The sequence below is a fragment of the Chiroxiphia lanceolata genome, chromosome 26, assembly GCF_009829145.1.
Source record: "Chiroxiphia lanceolata isolate bChiLan1 chromosome 26, bChiLan1.pri, whole genome shotgun sequence".
Classification (NCBI taxonomy): Eukaryota; Metazoa; Chordata; class Aves; order Passeriformes; family Pipridae; genus Chiroxiphia; species Chiroxiphia lanceolata.
Window position 1 is genome coordinate 1,201,071 of NC_045662.1, and position 18,547 is coordinate 1,219,617.

An 18,547-nucleotide genomic window follows, 5' to 3' on the forward strand; every position below is an offset into this window, starting at 1 on the left:
TCGGTCCCGGCGTGTCCGGGGCCGCGGGCCGGGCGGGGCGGCGGGGCCGGGTCTGTCAGGCGCGGCCGGGGCAGCCCCGGGAGGGCCTCACGCGGCCCCGGCGCTGTGGAGGCGGGAGTGGGGACGGGACTGTCGCGATAGAGCGGCGCGGGGGGGCTCGGCACCCAGCGGGACTGTCGCGACAGAGCGGCCCTGGGGCCGGGGGGCCTCGGCACCCGGCGGGGCTGTCGCGACAGTGAGGGGCCCCGGGGCCGCAGTTGTGTCGGGGCCTGTCGCGATAGGAGCGGGGCTTCCCCATTGCCGCCCACGTGCGTGGCCTTTAGGGCTCACTCACAGTGGGAGTGGAGTCCCAAGGCCGGACTGTCGCGATAAGAGCGGGATCCGTGGGGCTAGTCCCGGCAGGGCTGGGGTGGGGTCGTTCAGACCATCCCCGGCAGGGCTGTCGCGATAGGGGGGTGCCCTAGGCCATCCCCACAGGGCTGTCGCGACAGGAGGGTCCCCGTGCCCGGTGCGCCGTGCCTGCGCTCCCGGGATGGATCCCGGGATGGATCCCGGGGCAGCTCTCCCGGCCCTGCAGCGGGAGCTGCGGGCGGCGCTGGCCGAGGACGAGAGGCGGCAGCGGGAAGGCGAGGCCAAGCTGAGGGCGCTGCTCCAGGGCGTCCCCGACTATCGCGACTTCAGGTGCGGGGGGAGCTCGTCCTGGGGGGCTCCGGGAACTCGGAGCTGCTCCGGGAGGGGCCCGAGGCAGGAGTGGCTGGGCAGCAGTCCCGGGATCCCGGGAACGGCCTCGGGATCCCAGGAACGAGCCGGCTCCGAGGACAATCGGTTGTGGTTCAGATTTGTCCCCAAATCTCCTCGGGTGGCCCCGTGTGGGCTGAGCTCGGTCCCTGCTCCCGGACTGGTCTATTTGGTGCCCGGTTGTGGCCCAGCACTGGGAAGGGGCTGTCCCCTCTCCAGGATACTGTTCCCTGTCCCCATTCCCACTCCAAACCCCTCCCTCTCCCCACACCCCTCAGGCCCTACTGGGGCTGCAGAAACAGAAGGTTGTGACAGGAGGGTTGTGACACATGTCCCCTGTCCCCTGCCCAACCTGTCCCTGCTCCCAGTCCCGTCACTGCTCTGTCCAGGGTGTTGGAAGTAGGTTGGGATGGCAAGGCTGCTCCATGGGGAGCAGTGCCAGGCAATCCCAGTGCCCACCAAACTCCTGGATCCACCTGCAGGTTCAGCTGGGACTTCCAGTGCCCATCAACATCCTGGATGTCCTGTAGATCCATGTGGGACTCCCAGACCCCACTGAACTCCTGGATGTCCTATAGAGCCATGTGGGACTCCCAAACCCCACTGAAGTCCTGGATCCCATACAGATCTGTCTGGCGACTCCCTGTCCCTTGACATCCACAGGTGGATCCAGGGTTTTTACCACATTTTGTAGGACCAGATCAAATTCCATTCATGGATTCACCTGCACTCAGTCACTGCCTGATCCTTGAGAGGCAGGAAAACATTTTAAAGTGGCTTTTTCTACTCCAAACGTCTTGCCAGTCCCCATAACAGGATTCCCAGGGAATTTTAAGCTGGTTTGTCCTTGTATTGATAAGGCCCTGCTCCTGCAGCCTGTCCAGTGCCTCTGGATGGAAGTAACTCGGAGCCTCACAGTGTTTTCTCTTGCCCCCTGTCCCTCCCATCCCTGTTCCCTGCAGGAACATTGTGCTGGCCTCACACCTGAAGCCTCTGGAGAAGAAGGACAGGCTGGGGCAGAGGAGGAATGTGTTGTGGAATCCCTGTGCAGCCCCAGCCAAGGCATCACCTGCCCACACTGAGGAGATCCCACAGGTGAGGGGGAGACTCCAGGGCCTCCTCCACAGCTGGAAATGGCTTGGGAACAGTCTGGGTGTTAGTTGGAATGTGGGAGTTACTCAGGGACTGTGAGCCAGCCCTCCCAGACCCTGGAACATCAGGGTCGGGCTGGGCCCCCTCAGGAAGAGTCAGCTCCATCCCTGTGGGAATGGTGGCTGCACAGCCTGGGCCCAGAGCTCCCAGTGCCCCCCATGGTCTGCAGGAACAATGTGGGAGCAGAGCCCTCCCAGCCCACACTCCTGCAACCCAGAGATGTGCATCAGAATCCTCCCTGGAACAGCCTCTGGCTGAGCACAGCCAGTGCTTCCTCAGAATCCCAGAATCCCAGCTGGGGTTGGAAGGGACCTCTGGAGATCACCCAGTCCAGCCCCCCTGCCAAGGCAGGATCACCTGGAGCAGGTGCCACAGGAACATGTCCAGGTGGGTTTGGCATGTCTTCATGACCTCCCTGGGCAGCTGTTCCATTGCTCTGCCACGTCCATGGAAAGAAGCTCCTCATGTTGAGGTGGAACTTGTGTTTTGGTTTATGCCACTGCTCCTCATCCTCACCCACAGTTTAATGATCCACAGCATGGAAAAGGGCTGGTTTGGGTTAATCCTGCTGGCTGGACAGCAGGTCTGGTTGGGGTCAGGATCACTCTACAACCGTCTGTGTTCACACCAGGTGTCGCATCTCATCCACCTTTCCCTTCTGCCCCTGGAGTTCCCAGGTTTCTCTGGGCTCGAGGCACCTGGCATTTCCTTGTCTTCCCGTTTTCCCCCTCAGCAGCTCCTGGGGCCGCCAAAGCCCCTGTGAGAAACATCTTGGGCTGATCGGGGCAGGGGGACCAAAGCCTTTGAGGGGAAACAAAGCAAAAGGACCTGAGTGACTCCTTTTTCCTTCAGGAGTTGGATCAGCTGCCTGGAACGGCTGCAGAATTCCACAGGGATTGGCGCAGGTGCCTGAAGAGCGGGATAGAGAAATACCGGTTTCTGCTGGAGCTGGGAGGGGAGGCCTTGGGCAGGATCTTCCGGACTGACGTGGGCTTTGGCCTCCTGGGGGAATTCCTGAGGGTGCTGGCAGAGAACTTCCATCCTGGAGACGGGGCTGCCGTCCTGGAGATCCTGCAGGGCCTGGCGGGCACCCGGCGCTTCGGGCTGAACGTGGAGCTCCTGAGCCAGGCAGAGAAGGAGAGCGGCCGGGATCTGTTCAGGAAGCTGCAGGGCCTGAGCAGGGATTGCTGGGCTGCTGAAAAGCCAGGCCAGGAGGCAGGGAGGGAACCTCACGCCATGGACACCCACTTGGAAAAGGAAGGCGAGGAGGAAAGGACGGTGGTGGAGCTGATGAAGTGTTTCCAGCTCGGCTGAGGGGGTTCAGGGGCTAAAAGAGGCTCAGAAGAGACTCAAGGCCTGACCTTGGCATCACCCAGAGCACGAGTTCTGCACAAATAAAGTTCAGTTCCCGAGCTGTGGTGCTGTGGTCTCTGGGCAGGGTGTCCTCACTGATGGGGATGGGAGAGACTCTTGGATGAGGAGAAAACCAAGGGAAAGAAAACACTGCTGGGTAGTGAAGGAGAAACCTAAACCTGGATAGTCCCTTCCCTTTTCCACCTGTGTCCATGGTCACTCGGGGGATTTAGGAGATGTAATCAATGCCAGTGACAACTGTCGGGTCCTTTTTGTTCCAAAACCCAACCCAGCAAACGGCAGATTCACCCTGGCAGACAAGAACCACCCAACACCTGGTGACAGGATCCATCCCTGAGGCCTGACGCGTGAATGTTGGGCTTTGTGGCACCTCTCTTGGGGACATCTGTGTCCCTGCACTCTGCTATGGAACCATTCCTTTGCCTTTCCTGGTCTGTGGGTGTGTGGTGTGACCTGACCTGCAAACAGCTGAGCTGAGGGGCTGTGGGGATCAAATGTGGGCATCATCATCTTCATCATCTTCATCCTGCCACCCTGGGCACCCAGGCAGGGTTCGTGGGGAGCAAACATGGGCTTCATCATCATCATATCTTCATCCTCACCCACCCAGGCTGCCACTGCTGGTGGGCGCTCAGGAACCTGGCCAGGCTGGAGCATCTCCCCCATGGGGCACTTGGATCATCCTCCGTTTGGAAGTTTCCAATGCTTTGGCCACCACCAATCGATCTCTGCCAGCCCCTGCTCACCCTGCCCTTGGGCAAGAGCAGGACACCGAGGACTGATGTGGGAAACTCCCTGTTTTGGCACAGCTTAGTGGGGACAGGGGGGATTTCACAGTGCCAGGATTTGTTCCAGGTGGGATTTCACACTGCCAGGATTTGTTCCTGGCAGGATTTCACACTGCTGGGACGTGTTCCTGGCTGACAGTGGGGGTTTAAGCTCAATAAAGTCCTTTTTTTTCCAATGAAGGCTTGGAGCTGGTGCAAGATGTTCTGGCCAAGCTCTACAGAGTTCTTGGTCCGCATCAGTGATTTATTAGAGTTGTTTTCCTAAAAGGCTGATAAAAGATCCACCAAACTATTTTAATTCAATTAATAGTTGCTTTTCTCACCCTTTTCCCCTTATTTAACTTGTTTTTCTTGCTGAGAACTGTGAGTCCCAGCATCCCAAACCCTTCAATGTTCCTTTGAGCTCCTTAGCTGGAGCAAACCTGTTTTTTCTTTTTTTAATTTTGGTTTAAACACTTTTTTTTTCATTTTTGAAGGACAAAAAATATTTTTCAAATTAATCAGGTGATTTTCTTCAGAAACGTGTCTGATTTTTGAGGGTTTTTACTCATCCAACTGAGCACAGAGTTGGGAGTCAATGTTTGTGCCAGACAATGTTATCTTGTACGTCCCCCAAAGGTGGTGGCATCTCTGCAGGGTTTTGGTGGCCACTTGTTCCTCAGTGTGGAGCAGGACATCCCCACTAGGCTCATCCCCTTTTTCCAAGGATGTGGCTTGGGGATTTCAGCATTCCCAAGACAACCGTCACTGTCCAGGAGGGCACTGAGGGTCCCAACAATGCCCTGGCACTTGAACTGTGTCTATGATGTGCAGGATCTCAAATCCACCCTCAGCCCCAACAGCAGCAGAGGATCCCAGGAGTTTCCTGGGAGGATGGAGAACCCTCCGCAGATCCCTGCTTCCCCTCCTGGGAAGGGGGTCTCTCCCACCCCACTGCCTGGCTGCCAGCTCAGGGCGTTTTCCCTGCTCCCCCTCCCCGTGTTCGGTCCCTCACGGGTGTTGGCCCCTGGAGCGTGTCCGTGCCGTGGGGCTCAGCCCTGAGCACAGCCCCACACAGCGCTGAGCTCAGTTTGGGCCCCCAAAGGGCCCCAATGCCCAGATAATTCCCAAACCCCACGGCTTGGCTGCAGAGAGGTGGATTCAGGAACAACCAGAGTGTTCATTAGCTTTATTCCTCACCCTGAGCTGTGACAGGCTCAGCAATTAATAAGTCAGTAATTAATAACAAGGGAGGCTGCTCGTGGGGGCCAAGCTGGATTCCCCCTGGGTTCCCACCCTGGGCAGCGCCCTGGGCTCCTGTAACATCTCCTGCCCCAGGAATGGCCTTTCTGGAGTTAGAGCAAAGCAAACCTGAGCCAGGGGATGAGGGGACAGAGGGATGAGGGGATGGATCCAAGAGCAGGGATGTGTCATCACAAGGGGCTGGCAGGGCACAGGGAGTGCTGCTGGGTCCTTGCTCTTGTGTCAGATGGCATCAGGGAAGGCTCTGTTCGTGGTCAGTGGCTGCAGTGAAGGTGGGAGTGGGGCTGGGCAATGCCCTGGGTGGTCTGGGGGAGGACAGGTGGGGGCACAGGGCCACATGCAGCCCAGGGACAAGGGATTTCTTCCAACCCTGCCCTGAATGCCCATGGAAGAATGGGCTCAGGTTCTGTGTGGCAGGGGCTGTGACTGGGGCAGCCCTGGTCCCCAGACCCCCTGGCTCACAGTGTGACCCCAGGTGGGACAGGCAGGACAGGGATGGCTCCGTTTGTGAGAGCCCCCAACATCTTCCTCTCCTCTGCACCCCCTTTCTCTCCATTTTCCCCTGTGTGAGACCCCCAAGTGCAGGGCCAGGGGTCACACTTCACCATGAACCCCTCAGATCTGTTTGTCCCCACCACAGTGTTGGGGACACCCTGGTGGCAGACACCCAGTGTGGGGGTCAGGACAGTGCCAGGGCTCTGTGCCAGGAGAAGTTCTTGAGGCCACCCAGCCCACACTGCCCCCACAAACCACCCTGGATACCTCCAGGAATCCCTCCTGATCCCCATTTCATCACCCCCTGACACCATCCCAAGAGCATCTTGCTTCTCCATTGTCCTCTTCCTCCCACCACTACCTCTTCATCCTCCCCTTCCTCCTCCCCTGCCTCTCCATCCTCCCCATTTTCCTGCCCCTGCCTCTCAGCTGAGCTCACCAACCCCTGGTGACAGGGCAGTGTCCCTCTCCAGCGGGTGCCTTGCACTCTGCAGCCCCACCCAAGGGTGCTGGGGGTCAGGGTGTACTGGGGAGATCCAGGGAGGTCTCCTAAACCAGAGAGGGCAGCAAGGTGGGTGCAGGAGATGCTCTTGGCACCATCATCTTGTCCAACCACTGCATGGAGATCAAAACAGGATGGATCCTCTCCATCGGCACTGGCGAGCTGGAGACCCGGGGCGAGGCGGGAACAGCCCCCAAACCACCGGCACGCCGTGCTGTGGGAATGCGGCAGGATCCCGCCGGGGAGCTTGGCTCTGCCTGGACCTGCGTGCTGCCCACCCCCGCCCCACACAGTGCCCGCTCCGATGGGCGCTTTGCTCTCTGCCAGCCCCAAACAGGGTGTGGGGGTCCCTGGGCACGGGGTGACGCGGGAGAGGCGAGGGGTGCAGGGGAGGGAGATGCCCCCCCCGAGGCACCGCCGGCTCCTCCCGCCCCCCGTGCCCGCCCGCGGGGCTCCCTCGAAGCGTCGGGCGGGACCTGCGGAGCTCGGGATCGTCCGCCCTACGGCCCCTCCTTGTGCTCCTGCTTGGACTCCTTGAGCACCTGGAGCCGGAGGGAGAGAGGGACCATCACCCCCGGCTCAGGATCCGCTCCCGGCTGAGCCTGCCTGGGCTCGAATGAGCCTGGGGACGGGGACAGGGACAGGGACACGTGTGACAGGGAGCTGCGTTCTCTCTGAGCTGCCGGGCTCAGCCCAGCCATGCTCTCAGGGCACTGGGATCACTGGCTCCCTGCCCGGGCTGCTCCTGGGGCTCAGGGATGGTGGTCCCATGTACAAGTTTCCTGGGGACACTCCGTGGGGAGGGGTGGAGTGTGGGTGACAAGGATGAGGATTTCCCACCTCTCCATCTCGAGTCTCCACAGTTTTGACCACGATCCTCCTCTTCACGTGGGTTTCTGACACAGATTTGGTGTCCAAGTTTTCTCTGGGGGACAAGGTCAGGACAAGGCAGTGACACTGTGGCCAGGGCATGGCCCTTTCAGCCACGCTCAGGTGGAGAGGCTCACAGTAAATGGATTGGGCTGGAAAACCCTGAACCATGGGATAGTGGCCCTGCGGACACAACCAGCCTCAGGGACAGTGTTGGCTCTGAGGATGTGGCTGATTTTGGGATGTGATTAGCCCTGGGGACATAGTTGGCACTGGGGACATTTTTGACCTTGGAGATGTCATTGACCATGGGGACATGGGTGGTTTTGGGATGTGACTGAGCTTGGAGACAGGCTTGTCCTTGGGGAGCACAATTGGCCAGGGGGATGTCATTGGCCTTGAGGATGTGGTTGTCACTGGGGATGTGATGATGTGATCAATCTTGGTCACATCAATGGGCTTGGGGACACGCTCAGCCTTGGGGACATGCTCAGCCTGGAGGATGTGTCCATGGCACCCTCCTCCCCCCATCCTGGGAAAACCAGGAGTCCTGGTTCCTTAAGATTCAGAGAAAAACATCCCAGTCCCTCTGGATGGGGCAGGATGGCCTAAGTGGCATCTCCTGCCACAGAGCCCCCAGAAGCCACCCCTGCTTGTGCCACCATCCTGCCCCCCCCCCCCCCAGCCTCACCTCGACCTGCAGGTTGGAGAAGTTCTGCACGGGGATGGTGATCCTGCAGGAGCAACCAGGGTGTTGGGAAGAGCGTGGGGTCCTGCTGCCCCCCCCAGCTCCACCCGCCCAGGGCTGGGGCAGCAGGGCTGGAGGGTGGGCCCCAACCCAGCCGGACACCCCAGAGGGACCCTGAGGACGTGGAGTCCCCGCTGTGCCATCACCTGCTCTCCTCGCCCTCCAGCAGCTTGCGGTACGTGGCGATCTCCATGTCCAGGGCCAGCTTGACATTGAGCAGGTCCTGGTAGTCCTGCAGGTGTCGGGCCATCTCCTCCTTGAGGCTCTGGATGTCCTCCTCCAGCCGTGCCACTGTGTCCTGGTAGCCGGCCGTCTCCAGGGTGTAGCGCTCCTCCAGCTCCCGCAGCTGCCTCTCCAGGGACTCGTTCTGGGGGGCCACAAGGGGCCGTGACACTCTCCATGGCTACCTTCTCCCAGGAGCTGGGGGCTCATCCCAGTGCCCATCTCCCACCCCAGGGGAGCCACCATTCCCCAGCACTGGGTGGTGTCCCACTGGGGTTCCAGGGAACCCCATGGTGGTGGCAGCTCCCCAAGGCTGTGTCCCCCCTCTTGCACCTCATGGCCATCACCTACCGAGCCCCTCAGAGCCTCCAGGTCGCAGGTGAGGGCCTGCAGCTGGCGCCGGTACTCGTTGGCCTCCTGCTTGGCCGCGCGCAGGGCCTCGGTTTGCCGGGCGGCCGCGTCCGTCAGGTCTGCGAACTGGGACAGGGACACGGCCACGGGATGGGACCAGCAGGGATGTCCTGGTGGCACACAGCCTGGGGCACAGCTCTGCTGTGCTCCACAGGAGGGACATAGCCCCAGGAACACGGAGAAACATCCCTGACACGGGCGGGACAGCGGAGATCCCAAACCCCCTCACCACCCCCCAACCCCGGGTAAGCAACCCCAGCCCCAAGGAGGTACATTCCAGGGGGAACAGCCAGCCACCCCTCCGTGAGGCCACCAGCTCACTCTGCACCTTGGACTTGTACCACTGCTCTGTCTCCTGGGCGTTGCTGGCGGCCACGGCCTCGTACTGGCTGCGGATGTCGCGCAGGGCGGCCGTCAGGTCTGGTTTGCTGGCGTCCACCTCCACGTGCACCCGCTGCCGGGACAGCTGCTCCTGCAGCTCCCGCAGCTCCTGGTGGGGGCAGGAGGGTCAGCACAGCCCCCCGAGCCCCAGGACCCCCCATCCCCCCATGGCAGGGTTACCTCCTCGTGGACCTTGCGCAGGAAGGCGATCTCATCCTGCAGGGTCCCCCGCCGCTCCAGGTCCAAGCGAGCCAAGGTGCTGTTGTCCACATCCTGTCACCGTGGGGGGACAGAGCAGACAGTCCCAGGCTGGCCCCCTGGGTCTGCTCCCTCCTGAGCTGCCTGGCCATGCCCATTCCTGTCCAATCTCTGTTCCATTCCTGCCCTATCCCTGTTCCATCCCTGCCCTGTTCCTGCCTATTTCTGCTCATCATAACACATCCCAGTCCCTCACTGCCTACTCCTGCCCATCCCCACCCCTTTTCTGCCCATTCTTGCCCATCCATGGTCCATCCCTTTCCATCCCTGCCCCTCTCTGCCCATTGTAACATACCCTAATCCCTCACTGCCTGCTCCTGTCCACCCCCTCCCCATCCCTGCCCGTCCCAAGGAGAGGACAAGATGGGAGCTGAACCCCTGCAGTGCAGGATGTGGCCCCTGCCCTCACCTGCCTGTAGGCAGCCAGGTTGCTCTCAGCCTCCAGCCGCAGGGTCACTTCGTCCTGCAGCCTGTGCCGGAGCAGGGGCACCATACATATCTGGTATTGTGACCCCTCTGGCACCGTGACCCCTCTGGCACCATGATCTGTCCCTCTCTGCCCATGGACACACCCCCCTGTGTCAACATAGCCCCACAGCCCCAGCACCCCACCCAAACCCTGTGTCAGTGCCTGCACCCATCCCACACCCCCTCCACCATCCCAGGCTGTTCCCAGGGGTCACCCTGGTCCCACCACCAGCCTGGTGCACATCAATGCCTGGTCCCCAGGGCTCCCCTGCTCCTGTCTCCATGGCCACCCTGATCCCTGGGTACCCCCCAGTCTCCATCCTGGTCCCAGGGCTCACCCTGGTCCTTGCCACCACCATGGTCCCCATGACATCACCACTTCCCCGGCCACATCATCATCCCAATCACCACCGTGGTCCCAGGACAACCCTGATCATCATCCTGGCGGCCATCCTGGTCTCTGCTGCCACTTTGGATCTGGTGGCCACCCTGGTCCCCATTCCAGTGGCCACCCTGCTCTTGGTAATCACCCTGACACCCATCCCAGTGGCCACTTTCCATCCTGCTCCTGGTGGCCACCCTGGTCCCAGAAGTAGCCCCAGCTGGACAGTGCCTTACTTCTGCTGGAGGCTGCTGAGGTCCTGGGCCAGGTTGTCCCTCTCGATCTCCAGCCGGGCCTTGGCGGTGCCCAACTGCTCCACGTGGAGCCGCAGCTCCCGCAGCTGCTCCTGGTAAACGTCCCCCAGGCGGGAGGGCTCCTGGTCCCGCGCCTGGTTCAGCTCCAGCACCAGCACCTTGTTCTGCTGCTCCAGCAGCCGCACCTTCTCGATGTAGCTGGCGAAGCGGTCGTTGAGCTCCATCATCTCCACCCTCTCGCTGGTGCGCGTCTCCCGGAACTCCAAGTTGAGCGCCGTGGCCAGCGAGAAGTCCATCCTGCCCGAGCCCAGTCGGGCGGCCGGGTGAGTGCCACGGAGTCCCCGGTGGCTCCGGGCTGGGGGGCTGGCGGGGGCACCCGGTGCATGGGGGTGGCGGGGCCGAAGCGGCGGCTGTAGGAGGATGGGCGCTGGCTCTCCATGCCTGGGGTGGGTGTGATGTGCCCTCCCGAGGGTTTTTATGGAGCCCAGAGCCCCCGTCCCGCTGGGCGCCCCGGCACTGGCCGCCAGCCAGGGAGCCACTGGGCCGGCACAAAGCCAGGCCGTGGCGCCTGGCAGGGGTGTCTGTGCCCTGGCATCCAGCCCGGGCACTGTGGCACAGCCCCCTGCCCCCCCCGGCCCCCCGGGTGGGCCTGGGGCACGTGGCAGGGCAGAGATGGAGCAGTGGCCAAGTTCACCCCCGGGGCAGGCAGCGGGTGGGGGTGAGTGCAAGGCTGAGTGTGGTGCCATGGCAGATCCACACACATGTATGTGTGAGGTCTGTGTATACACGTGTGGAGTCACCTCCATCTCCACTCGTATGTGTGTGCAAGCCCACAGGCACACATGTGCACACAGACACCTCCAGAGACACACACCGTGTTTGTCCGTGTCCACAAACACACACCCCGTGTGCCAGGCACACATGTACCTGCCTGGTACACACATGGGGCCACACATAGTGTACAGATACACACGTGTGCTGCTTTCCCTGAAACGTGTGCACACACACACTCGGGACACACCCAGAGCTGTGCACACGCAGCTCCCCTTCCACACACACACAACGTGCACAGGCACAGCCACCCTGCTGTGCACACACAGGCACAGCCAGACCAACACATGTGCATATGCACACACATGCCCAGAGTGGCACATGCCCAGTTACCCTTACATGTACACACAGCACACACACACACAGAGCCATCCCACCGTGCACATGCAGGCACACCCACACGTGGGCACACACGTGTACACATGGGCACACACGTGTACACATGGGCACACACATGGACACACACATGGGCACACACATGGCACACACATGGGCACACACACCCACATGTGGCACACACATGGACACACACACGGGCACACACACACACGTGGCACACACACCCACACATGGGCACACCCCCCCCACACATGAGCACACACATGCATACATGAGCACACACATGCACACATGGGCACACCACCCACACATGGGCACACACATGTACATATCCTCCCCATATCACATCCTCCAGGACAAGCCCTGGCATGAGCAGCCCATCACTCCAGGCTATTAATTAAGGCCAGGTGTTAATTAAGTGGCTGAAGCCTTCAAAGTCCTTCCCATCCCCCTGGATCTGTGGAAGCACTGGCTGGTGGCCCTGGAGCCTGGACAGGACTCAGGATGCCAGTCCCCATCCCAGATCCAGAGGGGACTTATCCCACCATCGCTGTGTGTTCGCCCATGTCACCAGCCACATATGCACTGAGTTTGGGGGATCTTTTGCCCCTTTTGCCCCTATTGGCCCATGGCAGGGAGTGGTGAGAGCCAGGGCCGGTGCCAGGGGCTTTCCCGGGCGGCTGAAAGGGGCTTTGTGCGGGGCCGGAGCCGTGTCTGCCCGGCACGGCCTGGAGGGGCCTTTGTGCCAGGGCACGGCACTGCCGGGAAACACGGCGGGATGGATCCAGGACCGGCACGGCGCCACCGCCAGCCCTGTCCCCTCCCAGCCACGGCGTCCTGGCCACAAACTGGGACATGGATGGGCCTCGGGGACAGCCCGTGCGGGGGATGGGGGTGTTTTGGGGCCACCAGCGAGACGTGATGGCGGCGGGGTGGGTGCCCCGAGAGGCAGCTGGGGTGAAGCTGCGGGGCAGGGGGTCCCTGGGATGCTGCTGTAGGGGAGACAGGGACAGGGGCAGGGATGGGGACAGGGATGGGGACTGGCCTTGCTGCTGGCAGCAGGTGGCAGCCGATGGCCGGGAAAAGCTCCTGCCCTCTGAGGGACGGGGACATGAGGCCGGACCGGAGCCACCATCGCCGGGCACCGCCAGTGGCCAGTGGGGAGCTGTGGCCACGGCCGTGTCCCTGTGGGTGCAATATGGGAGGACCCAGAGCCACTGGAGACAAGACTGATGGGACTGGGGCAGCTGCCACATCCGCCTTTAATGCCCAGAAGCTCCTTGTCCCCAGCCAGGCCCGCGTCCCCGCAGCTGTCCTGGGCCGGTGTCGCCAGCGACAGGCAGGGGTTTGCCCTCCGAAACGCCAGTTTGGGGGCACCTACGCACCCCATAGTGGCACTCAGTGTCCCCAGCCAGAACAGTGGCATCCCTGGGGACACGTGCTGTGTGACAGCCCTGGTGACAGGGGACCTCCATCCCTCGCGGGGTGTGGGGGACAGAGCGGGGGCTTTGGGGTCCTGTGTGAGCACCCGCTGCTCCCCAGGGATTGATCCTCTCCCGCCTCCCACGCAGCGGGATCAAAGCACGGGAAGCTGTCAGTGCCGGCAGCCGCGGGAGGCAGAGCTGGGCTCCCCCCCCCTCCTCCTCCCCGGCCCCCCCTTAATGAGACAAACGAACTGCAAGCGGGCTGCGAGTGTTAATGAGAAGCTTCCAGGCTGAAGAAGACAAAGGTGATGAGTTGCTGCCAGGCAGGGAAGGGGCAGGAGGACCGGTGACCCCGGTTCCCGTGGGACAGCAGCACACACCGGAGCTGTCCCACATCCCAGTGCTGCTTCTCCCACCCGTGGTCACCTTTTCCAGCAGCTGGGAGCTGCTCCTGAACCCCAGCTCCTCCCACGGGAGCTGCTGTGGGAGCCCAAAGAGGGGAGCAGGGCTGTGGGAGGGGGCTGGGGAGGCCCAAAGAGGTTGTAGGGCTGTGAGAGGGGCTTTAGGGGCCAAGAGGGGCAATAGGGGAGGCTGTGGCTTAAGGGGTGTCAGGTCGTGAGAGGGGCTAAGAGGGCACAAAGGGGACAGCGCTGTCCTAGGAGAGGCTGTGGGTACCCAAAGGGGATTCTCGGGGTTCTAAGGGGTCACTGCCCAGAGCTGGCACAGTGAGGGAAACAGAGCAGGCCTTGCCCAGCCTGGGGCTCCCTCTCCACCCCTGAACCAACCCCCCTGAGTGCATGAGGACACAGAAAATGGGATCTGAAGCCATGTCCTCCAGCAGCTCCATGCCCCCACCCCAGCTCCCACCACTGGACACCCTCCTCGCTGGCTACAGCTGCTCTGGTAAGTCCCGGCACTCACCTCTGATCCTTGCAGGAGCTCCTGCCCCATCTGCTCCTGGGCTGGGTGGGCTCACTGGAGCCTTGGATTTACTTTGGAAGCCCCCAGTCAGCTGTGGGGGATGGGGGAACACAACAGCACCCCAAAACCACACAGCCTGAGTGCTGAGAGTGCTGCATGTCACACTGGTGCTGAGAGTGGCTGCATGTCCTGGGGCCACAGGGGGTGACATGCCAAGGTGCCCCTGCACAGCTCCGGACTGGCAGCTGATGTGACCCCAGGATGCCACATGGATCTGTTGGATGCCTTGGCCCAGTGCCAGGGCTGCCCCCTCGGTACTGAGCTGGGAATTGTGCTCCCCAGGGGCTCTGTCCATGTGCTTCCCTGTTCCTGTGCAAACCTGCTGGTGGATTTCAATCCCAGCAGGGCTCTCACCGGGCAGACAGAGGCTCTGGCTGTCACTCCAGCCTGAACCTGGTGCTGTTTGCAGGGAGCAGTCCAGGTGTCTGGATGCTTTTCCAGCAGCTCCCAGCTGCTCACTGGGGGGTGCTGGATTCCTGCCTGCCACAAATCCCTGAGCTGTGCTGGAAACCTGCCCTTGCCGCTGCTGGCTCTGCCTCCCAACAACAAACCACGTGCTGGTGTGGATGCAGGAGCAGTTCCCAGCTTCCAGCACCTGTGTGACAGCTCCAGTCCGTGCAGGGGTGGTTCCTGGGGGGCTGGGGGTGATATAGCCTGATGGGGGAGGCACGTTTGGTTCTACTGGGAGATTTTTGGGGATTCAGAGGGGAAGGCAGGGAGTGCTGCCAGGTTGGTGGCCGTGTCCCTCCTGGCCTGCACCAGCCCTGGCTCGACACCCAGGGCTCAGCTGGTGCCTCCCTGGGGTTCTGCAAGGTCGTGTCTGGGGGCTGAGTTTGGGGGCAAAATCCTCAGGGAGAGTCGGGCTGGGGCTGCCTCCATGTGTGGGCCCTTTTGGGGTCACACCGGTGCTCTGGGTGGGGGTGTTGCCCTTCAGGGACCCAAACAGCCGTACCCCACTCCTTCACCAAGTGTGGGAGGTGCTGATTGTTTCCTGTAGCTCTGTCCCTTCCTGCCACATCCTTTCCCTGGCTTTGCTCCTCATATCATCACCGAGTGTTTAGCTCATTCCCATGAGTGCAGATTGTGTCCCCTGCAGCCACCCCGGGCTCCCCGGGGGGGCCCTGGAGCCTGGAGCAGGCTGAGGAGCTGCCCTGTCCCAGCCTGCGAGAGGGGTCTGCGCTGCCCCTGTGTCCTTTAAGCTCTGCCTCAAACATCGACTCCCAGCTCTGTGCTGAGTTGGGCGGGTTCAAAACAGCCCCAGAACCAGAGACGTTTAATCATCAGGTTAATTCGAAAAATATTTTTCCTTTGAAAAGTGAAAAGCAAAGAAAAAACGGTCAGAACACTGGAGATTTCCGACAGGAGGATGATCTGAGGCATCCAAGTGCCCTGCAGGGGAGACGCTACAACCCGGCCGGTTTCCTGAGCGCCCACCAGCAGCAGCGGCCCAGGTGGGCGAGGAAGATACCGGTGATGACGGCGAAGCCGATGCCCACGGCCCTCATGACGAAGATGGACTCGGGGTCGCCGGGGCCGCGCCCGGCGCTGGGCCGGGAAGGTGACGCTGAGCCGGAATCCCGCCACCATCTCACCGTCCCTCCAGCAGAAGTAGGTGCCCCTGTCGCTCCTGCGCACCCGCAGGATGTGCAGGTGGTTCCCGTGGTCGATGAAGACCCTCATGCCCTTCTCAACACCCCGAGGTACTCGGAGCGGTAGAGCCGGACCGAGTCCTTGTCCCAGCCCACGGTGTGCTCCGGGCGGGCCCCCGGGCACGCGATCACCAGGTTGGTGCGGGAGGGCTGGCTGTGGTACTGGATGGGACACGGGGCACGTCGGGCTTCTCCCCAAACTTGTAGACGATGTTGGAGATGGACTGGACGCCCTCCTCGGGCGCCTCCTTGGGCGGGCACGGCATCAGGCAGCTCCGGACGGCCACCTCGGGGCTGCGGAGGTGCAGGAGGGGCGGAAGCTCACGGGCACAGCCCGGGAGCCGCAGGAGGTGACGTTGGGCAGTGAGGTGCGGTAGCGGGGGCTGAGCTGGGCGCTCTGCACAAAGCACAGCCCGACGCGCTGCTGCTCCCCCCGCACCCCACAGCGGTCGCAGCTGCTCCAGTCCCAGAAGGTGGTGAAGAGGCTGAACTGCTCTGCCACGTAGTCGTCCTGCACGTGCTGGCCGCTGTCCAGGAAGGCCACCGTGATGCGCCCCGTGGGCTGCACATCCACGTCGTAGCCGTAGAAGACGTGCCCTTCCTTGGAGCCGCACAGGTAGTGCCCAGAATCCCTCACCTGGGCCCGGAACACGATGAGGCTGAACATGCGGATGCTGAAGCGCTTCAGCAGGTCGCTGCCTGCACGGACGTGGCTCGAGTCCAGCACCACGGTGCCGTCGAAGTCCGTCAGCACCGTGATCGTGCGGCCGCGCAGGTTCCTCTGGAAGTACCAGACGACGGAAGAGACCTCCTCGGGCTTGCACTTGCAGGGCAGCTCGAAGGTCATGTCTGCCAAGTAGGCGACGTTCTCGAATGTCAGGAAGGCGGGACATGCCATCTTCTTGAACACATCCCCTTTCTTCTCGATGGCATAGGCCTGGAGGACACCAACCAGGCAGAGGAGGATGGTGGCTCCCAGCAGGCTCGGCCCCATCGCTCTGGGCCAGCTCTGCCCCAGCAGAACTCATCCAGCCCAGCCAGGATGTGCTGGGAGTGACCTTCCTGCCCCAGGACAGCCTGGCCTCTGTGACACCTGCTCTGGAACCTTCCTGCCCTCAACAGCTCTGGAACACTCACCTGTGTCCCTGGACACGATGGAGCTGTGATGGGAACAATGGAACTGTCGCCATCTTATGGAATCACAGGGTCACGGAATGGCTTGGGTTGGACGGGACCCTAAAGATGATCTCATCCTAACCCCCAGAGTAGAGGACAACCATCCCCTCCCTCACCCCTCTGGCCACCCCTCTTTTGATGCACCCCAAGGATGCATTTGGCCTTCAGTGCTGCCAGCACTCACTGTTGGCTCATGTCCAGCATTTCCTCCACCAAAACCCCCAAAGTCCTTCTCTGCAAGGCTGCTCTCAGCCCTTCTCCCAGTCTGTGCTGATACCTGGGATTGCCCCAACCCAAGTGCAGCCCCTTCCACTTGGCCTTGGTGAACTTTATCAAGTTCTTGTGGTTCCACTTCTCAAGCTTTTCCAGATGACCCTGGATGTCCCCATCCTTCTGTCGTGTCTCCTGCCAGTGTGCTGAGGGTGGGCTCTACCCTCTGGTTCCTTAAAGGAAACCTGGGGCTGAGCTGGTGAGGAACCTGGTCTGACTGTGAGAGTGGGGTGTGGGGAGCCAAACATGGCCCCCTCGGGTCACTGGAGCCACCATGGCAAAGGGGCTTTGGTCCCAGCAGTGCCAGCCTGGGAGGTGGGAGTGGGACTGTTGGAGCAGCTCCGGGATGGGAGACACAGGAGTTTCCTGAACTTCCAGTCTTGGGCTATGTCACGTGCTGGAGACAGTGCTCAGTGTGCGATGATTCCTGTAAGGCACTTCAATAACCCAAGACTCCCTTGTGCATCTCCCGGGCAGCCCCTTAACCCACAGCCTCCCCTATGGCCCTGCACCCCACCCGTGGGCCCCCAAAGGCCCTCTCGGAGGGCTCTGCTGCTCCTTTACTCCTTCAAAGCATTTCTCACAGAGCCCTGCCCCCCCTCCGTGCCCTCACGGCCCCTCGTACACACATTTCAGGCACTTACAGGCTCTCGCTCTCACTCTCCCCCACCGTGCCCCTTCCCAGCCCCCGTTCTCTCAGACACTGCAACTTCCTCCTCCCGCCCCGCTTTTAAACGGGCCGCGAAGCCCCGCCCCGCGCCCTGATTGGTCCCACTCCGCCTAGCGACTCCCCATTGGCCGCGCCCCGCCCGCGCCGCGCAGTGCCTCATGGGAGCTGCAGTTCCGCTGCCGCGCGAAGCACCACGGGAGCTGTAGTCTCACCACCCTCTGCGCCCCCTGCCGGCGGCTCCCGGCACAGCGGCGGGTCAGAGCCCCGGGGGTCCCGGAGGGTCCGGGATGGTCCCGGGACCCCCGGGCTGGGGCTGTGGCCTCTATGCCTGCAGCTGGGATCGGTGCTGGGGAACAGCACCCGGACCTGCCAGGGTTTGGGGAACACACACACCTGGGGACACACATACACCTAGGGGACACACGCACACACCTGGGGACACACATACACCCAGGGGACACACACACACCTGGGACACACATACACCCAGGGGACACACACACACCTGGGGACACACATACACCCAGGGGCACACACACACACCTGGGGACACACATACACCTAGGGGACACATGCACACCTGGGACAAACACACACCTGGGACACACACACAGGCCTGGGACAAACACACACCTGGGAGACATGGACACACACCCTGGGATACATCCATACCTGGGAGCACACACACACACACCTGGGGACACACCTCCACCTCTACCCCCCTGGGGGACACCCACACATCTGGGGGATACTCGCCCCCACCCCTGTGTCCCCAGGGCTCCCATCCTCTGACCCCACCACGGCCACTCTGGACACAGCTGCTGGCCCTGGGCACCCACTGTCACCTCTAATTGGGTCACATCCTGCCCACACCGAGGCAGTGGGGACAGGCGTGTGTGCCCGAGGGTCCCGGTGCCTCTGT

At 61.9% G+C, this 18,547-nt stretch overlaps 3 protein-coding genes across 4 annotated transcripts; 1 reads left to right on the forward strand and 2 right to left on the reverse strand.

Moving 5' to 3' along the window:
• Window positions 1–88: 88 nt before the first annotated feature.
• CCDC103 (coiled-coil domain containing 103) lies at window positions 89–3,302 on the forward strand. Of its 2 annotated transcripts, XM_032711178.1 has the most exons (4): window positions 89–454; window positions 508–681; window positions 1,701–1,833; window positions 2,743–3,302. In XM_032711178.1, the coding sequence occupies exons 2-4, from the start codon at window positions 533–535 to the stop codon at window positions 3,202–3,204; spliced, it is 744 nt and encodes a 247-aa protein (XP_032567069.1). In that variant the 5' UTR covers window positions 89–454; window positions 508–532; the 3' UTR covers window positions 3,205–3,302. The 2 variants fall into 2 exon arrangements, with proteins under 2 accessions (XP_032567069.1, XP_032567068.1); XM_032711177.1 differs by having other exon boundaries at window positions 89–681.
• Window positions 3,303–6,791: 3,489 nt separating this feature from the next.
• GFAP (glial fibrillary acidic protein) lies at window positions 6,792–10,724 on the reverse strand. Its single transcript, XM_032711559.1, is given in 11 exon segments — window positions 6,792–6,833; window positions 7,132–7,214; window positions 7,679–7,682; window positions 7,853–7,895; window positions 8,056–8,276; window positions 8,483–8,608; window positions 8,871–9,032; window positions 9,104–9,196; window positions 9,591–9,651; window positions 10,268–10,658; window positions 10,661–10,724. Coding segments are annotated over 11 exon segments (1,290 nt in total).
• A 4,421-nt stretch (window positions 10,725–15,145) lies between these two features.
• FAM187A (family with sequence similarity 187 member A) lies at window positions 15,146–17,593 on the reverse strand. The gene is given in 5 exon segments (XM_032711615.1): window positions 15,146–15,398; window positions 15,400–15,557; window positions 15,560–15,676; window positions 15,679–15,816; window positions 15,819–17,593. Coding segments are annotated over 5 exon segments (1,233 nt in total). The 5' UTR covers window positions 16,504–17,593; the 3' UTR covers window positions 15,146–15,263.
• Between the last annotated feature and the right edge of the window lie 954 nt (window positions 17,594–18,547).

What these genes read in the sequence shown, in the direction of transcription:
- CCDC103 (XM_032711177.1), top strand. Translation starts at nt 533, where the DNA reads ATGGATCCCGGGATGGATCCCGGGGCAGCTCTCCCGGCCCTGCAGCGG. An exon ending in CCCGACTATCGCGACTTCAG is followed by an intron (nt 682 to 1,700) that starts GTGCGGGGGGAG and finishes TGTTCCCTGCAG; the next exon opens with GAACATTGTGCTGGCCTCAC. An exon ending in ACACTGAGGAGATCCCACAG is followed by an intron (nt 1,834 to 2,742) that starts GTGAGGGGGAGA and finishes TTTTTCCTTCAG; the next exon opens with GAGTTGGATCAGCTGCCTGG.